The sequence below is a fragment of the Ascidiella aspersa genome, chromosome 5 (genome assembly GCF_963924565.1).
Source record: "Ascidiella aspersa chromosome 5, kaAscAspe10.2, whole genome shotgun sequence".
Classification (NCBI taxonomy): domain Eukaryota; kingdom Metazoa; phylum Chordata; class Ascidiacea; order Phlebobranchia; family Ascidiidae; genus Ascidiella; species Ascidiella aspersa.
Window position 1 is genome coordinate 21,944,892 of NC_139451.1, and position 5,806 is coordinate 21,950,697.

Here is a 5,806-nt window from a genome sequence, read left to right on the forward strand (position 1 = left end):
TCTATTGGTCCCAATAATTGTCATATATGATATAACGAACTGAATTTTTAAAAGTTTATATTTGTTTTAATCTGTGAACAACACTTTTTGTGTAGAGTGTAGAACTTTATACTTTGTTTTAATTTTTTCGTGTTTTGAAATTTAGCATCATTTTATTTGGTTAATAATTTACATGCAAGATGCGATATTGGTTATGACTTTAGTTACAAAGCAGCGCGACTTCAATTACAAAATAAAAGTTCAGGAATATTCTTATCATTTCACTCCGTCGTACTCCTATCTAAAATCGCACTCGTTTTGCATTAGACAGTTTTATTTATAAAAATTGAAAATACAAATCAACGCCGAACGAGAAAGAACAAAACATATCACGGAATGTGCGAGTTTGCCACATTATCACACAGTGGTAAATGTTATTTATAAAAAGCAGTGCAATAAGTTGCCCTTCACAGGGTATTTCGACTTGACACGATATAACTTTTAAAATAAATCTTGAACTAATACGTCATTCCTCGTTGTGTCCCCATTTCAAAAAAGAAAGCTTGTGAGAAATTTAGATTTTCGATAAATTTTGAAAGGCGGTCTAGTCAAAACTAATAATATAGGTTTAAATAAAATACCAAAATTTCTACCTATATAGGAATAGTTTCAGTGAGTGAACTAAAAGTTTAGCATGTTTGCAATTTTGTTGCGTCGTCTATTGCAACGATTTTTTTTAAATTAGATCCCATGACGTATAAAAAGAAATCTCTTTACCATAAAGTTCAATGTTTGGCAGCCATGCCAAAAGGGCTGCCTAATGCTTTTACCAAATTTTGTGCATAAAAATTGGAACTTTATTAGGGGGTTTGCATAAACAATGAAACCCGTGGAACTTTTGAACGTAAAAAACGAGTAAAAATCAGAACACATTTAGCAAATGAAATATGGAACAAAATGCCGTGCGAACAGCGCAAAACAAAGTACGGTGGGTGGGCGACTGATAAAAAAAGCTATTCAGAAATGTTTTTAATTTTATATACATTAAAGAAGAGAAACGTACTAAGAGTCACTGAAAAACAAGCTTTCCTTTTAAGGTTAAATTTCGCGCTTTTTTACGTTGCGGCCATCTTCGTTTGGTGAGACAAGAAATTGAAATTGTTGAAGTCTTATGAAAAAATTTCACTCAAACCATAGCCGCCATTTTGTGTCCGAAAGTAAGACTTATATGTGCCTTTCTAAAATTTGCTTTTACTCTCGTCGCAAAGACTTCCGTAAGCGCGCCTGCTACAAGCCAAACCAAACCAAACCACACCGTACTGAATCCGTCTCCATATAAAACGAGCTCAAGTGGCCACGGCGCTCACAGAAGTGCCACGGCTTCGGGCGCTCGATCGGCGGCCTGAGTTGCTTTCCCCCTGACTGCCTCGCCTGTATCGACCAGCAGCTATGTAGGCTGCACAGCAGGGGAATGGCAGCAGCTTCTCGCGGTAGTCGGCGAACGAGCAGAGCACGCAAGCTACGTTAACCAGCAGGTTGCAGCTAAGCACGACGTGGTTCATATAGACGGCCGGGTACTTGTAGACGGCGGCGAAAATCGACGTGAAGATGTCTGACGCGATGCACACAGCCGTCATGAGCGCCGAGCGCCGAATCATCGGGATCACTTTGCGGGAGTTGAACCCGCGACCTAGCATCTTGCGGCGATGCAGATGAAGCGGGTAGACGAGCGAGGCTAGCATCAGCAGCTGGCAGACGATGGTGGTGCCGCCCAGTATAATCCACCTGTACTGCGTCGATTTGGTGATGACGGCCGGCGCGCACCCGTAGCTGGTCGTCACATAGGTGGGGCTGGACAGGAAGACGGCGTAGTTGGCCACGGTCAGGATGACCAGCGCCACCATGGCGGCCACGTTGATAACCTGCGCGCACTTGCTCGTGCTTCGCTTAGTGATGGAGTGCCAGTAAAAGGCGGTGAACACGCGAAACCAGAGGGTGAGGTAGACCGACACCACGCAGAGCCCATACGAAATGATCTTGGCGCGGTGGTAATGCGTGCAGATGCCAGGAGGCGGGGGTAGGGAGACAAGGGCAGCCTCCACGGAGACGTACAGCAGAGCCGCGAACGCGCTGACCACCAGGAGTGAGTTGACGATGCCGGCTCCACGCGTCTCGTTCCGTCCGGCTCGCGGGCGTTCTGCAAAGACACGCGTATGTTGAGATTGCTGCTGTTGTTGCTGTTGCTGTTGTTGCTGTTGCTGTTGCTGTTGCTGTTGCTGCTGTAGCGTCTGGGAACGGAGGCGTTGGCGACGCGGACCGGCGCCTATACACAACAGAGGCGAAAATACTCGGAAGGGGGTTACGCTTTTTGTTGGTCGCCGGGCGCAGTTGTGTTAGCCTATGAATTTTTAGGGTTTTCGACTGAGTATAGTCTGGGGCAAAATGACCTGACCCGAATACAACGACCTTGGTATATTTTGTACGGTAAAAAAATACAAAAACATTTCCCGCCCATTGTAAAAAATAAGATAATTTTGAGTAATTCTTGCACTTTCTTTAAAATTATTGGCAAAATACGTGTTACTTATTTTTATCTAAATGTTAGCCAAAATATATATGTTCTTATAAACCTGACACAGCTATTTGAAAATTAAAAATCTGTAAAAGGTGCTTTATTGAAATCAATTATATATAAAAGGCATATCTAAAGATAAAGGGTAATAACAACACAGTGGTATTTTGGTCGGAATTTATAATCACTTTCCTTTGCCTATGAAAACCCTATTAATGTCAACTTTTCAGTACTTTATTTTTAAAAACTGTGTTAATTACAGTTTAGTATAACTACCATAGTAAGCAATATATAATTTTTATTGCCACATAAATATCTCAACCAAACCTTGCGGCATGATTAAAAATTAATATCATGAGCGTTTTCCGTAACTTTTCATAGAAAATAAAAATTTATGTTGATTTTCAGGAATTGTTATATTTTTATTGCAATGGATATCAATATTTAATTAATTAATGGTCCGTCGTGTTAGTAGGTTAATTGCTTTATTTAGATCAATTAGACCTTATCACAATAGAACGTTATGGTCAAATAATTTACAGTGATATGTGTTTAATTCTTTCCAGTTGTAAGTAAATACTAACAATGCTAAACTGGAAATTGATCTTTTTCACCTTTAACAGTGGCAGATTTTGTGTGTCCAAGACCGAGTGGAAGAGTGGAGTTTATTGAAAACACATGGTTGACAAACTTGACACCTTTAGCGTGGCAGAGAGTACGAACCCTCGTCACTTTTTGAACCAAATTGTGTTCCAAGGTCATGACTGATGTAAATTATTCAAACGGCCTAACAACGACATAACTTATTTGCATAAACTTTCTGTATTTGTAATGTCAAATATTTTTCTTTATTTCGAACGCGTGTAATAGTTCACTTAATATTTTGGCGTGTTTGGGCCCTAAATGCAAAATATTACCCTTAGCCAATTTTAACAGGAAACGTTTTGTTTGACAGTGACTTGACTTAAACTTGTCTTGCTTTTGTAGTGACTATATGTGTTAAATTTAATTTGGTATTTGTTTTAAATGAAAACTTCTTAATTAAAAAACTTTGAGAGATCACACGCAGTTATTTCGCGAATAATTATACTTAAATCAATATTTTTCATTAATGACTACTTTACCAGAGATATGCGTAGCGTTATTGGAGAACGCTATGGGAAAAGTTTGACGTCATTTTAATAAAAGCGTTATAATAGGGCAGTGGTCTCCAAACTGTGGGTCGCAACCCCATGTGGGGTGTCCTAAACCTTTTTTGGGATGGCCATCACTCACCAATTCCTGCAGTTTTAGTGATTTCATTTCGCTTGCCGCTTAAGCGAGCGCAACAAATATGAAAAACGTTAAAAGAAATCAAAACATTGTTGTATTCATTTGTAACTTTTAATCAAAGCGGTAATTTAAACTTCTCATTTTGGTACACATGTTCATTGTTCAGCCACAGTTCTCTATAGACCTGTGTATAAGTTAATCATAATCAAACGTTCGTGTTATTTAGTTCAAGTATTACTTATCTGAAAGCAGATGTAAATGTCGATATTAGTTTGTTTAAATTGGAGTCGGTTAGTAAAAAGGTTGGATACCACTGTAATAGGGAGTATGCTTGCCCCCACGTTGTTCAGGTAGCACCTAATACGTACAGTACCAAAATCTCACACTCACATTTACGTTTTCCTGTGTCTTATACATAGCGTTAAAGTTACTCATTGGTGATGTCGAACACACTTTCATGACGCGTTACCCTCATTAATGCGATTGGCAACAACCGCTGCGTGCCGCGCTTATTCTATTTAAATCATGTCCTATTCCGCAATTAGTCGTGTCCTTTTCCCCTATGACGCTCGACACCGGAATGACATTCTTTGAAAACGTTTTTTATCCGAAAAGAGAGTAATGTTTTTCCACTGTTTAAAGTAGCAGGGTTTAATAAAAACCTTTCACAAACCTATGATTTGCAAAATCGTCATCAAAAACGTATGTGGGTACAGTTTTTATAGTTTTCCATTTTTAATGAAAGTGGTTTTGCTCTCCATTTGGGTTTAATCTAATTTGCTAATTTGCATTTAAATACCGGTATTTCGCTGTAAAACAAGGTCTGTTTAAAAGTGCGTCCGTATCGATATTATTTTCTTGCGTACATATTACAATTGTTTTAAGAACTCGAGGAGCTAAATCCTATACGTAAATCTTGACCTATTAAATATATAACTGTAAAGCTGTATATGAATAGTATTTACAATATATTGTGGCTACAATCTCTTCTTTCAAGCAAAGTTGTAAATGTTGCAAGATGGATAGAAATTGGAAACGGTTTTAAATTGGCACATAAATCAATAGCAACGAGTATTGAAAAAACCCATGCACGCCTCATACTAAAGCAAAGACCAAATTGGGAAAATGCGGTGTTGTTTTTTACAGCAATATCGCAGTTTAGCTCTTTCAAAAGCTGCCACGAAACTTTTAAAGTGCGCCAATGCAAATTCGCGGCAAAGTCACTTACCCGAGTTGCAGCAATAGAGGTGCTTTTTACAGCTATAGTAGATCAGGGCTGCGATAGCGTAGCCGAGGCACGGGGCCGCCATGAAGGTGAAGACCATAGAAAAGACCCACTGCCAGTGCCAGTTTACTTCTGCTTCGCCAATTGACGTTGAACTTTGGGGAATATCGGTGGTGTTATTCATCTTAAAGAGCGCCCGGTTTTCTTTTCAGTTTTCCTGTGCTATTTCATTTATGTGCACACTATCTGCCTAATCGGTTCCTTTAACAATGCAGCTGTGCTGAGAATGCAACGAAATTGAATTTGACTGTGGCTCAGGAAAATCAAGCGGTCTTTATTAATTTTACCTGTGTCAAAATGCAAAACGAGAGAAAGGTCTCAAACTGTGACACTCCCCATTTCAACTAACGCTTTTGTACAACCGCCGCGTCAATTTCCTGTTTCTCAGTTGATTAATGAATAATGCCTTTCCCCGGTTACACGTAGGACGGCGTCAACCCAAGTCAGATCGTCCCGTCGATTATTACGGATTACCCTACAAGTTTGCTTGTTCGTCATTGCTACGTTGCATCGCCGGGTGATACACGCAAACTGCCTCTTTCACAAAAACGATGCTCGGTGGATATCGAATTTCTAGATCGGTGGATATCGAATTTCTAACGGCGGGCATAAGACGTAAATTGCACAGCTTCCACCTTGCGTTTTCTAGATATTTACCTAATAGTGCTTTGAAAGAAAGCAAAATTACAATTTTAAAC

At 39.5% G+C, this 5,806-nt stretch overlaps 1 protein-coding gene across 1 annotated transcript; it reads right to left on the minus strand.

Moving 5' to 3' along the window:
- Nucleotides 1-348: 348 nt before the first annotated feature.
- LOC146145405 (uncharacterized) lies at nucleotides 349-5,284 on the minus strand. Its single transcript, XM_083389989.1, has 2 exons — nucleotides 5,052-5,284; nucleotides 349-2,176 (listed from the first exon to the last, which is right to left on the minus strand). Exons 1-2 carry the CDS (start codon nucleotides 5,230-5,232, stop codon nucleotides 1,326-1,328), a joined length of 1,032 nt encoding a protein of 343 aa, XP_083246115.1. The 5' UTR covers nucleotides 5,233-5,284; the 3' UTR covers nucleotides 349-1,325.
- Nucleotides 5,285-5,806: the final 522 nt, after the last annotated feature.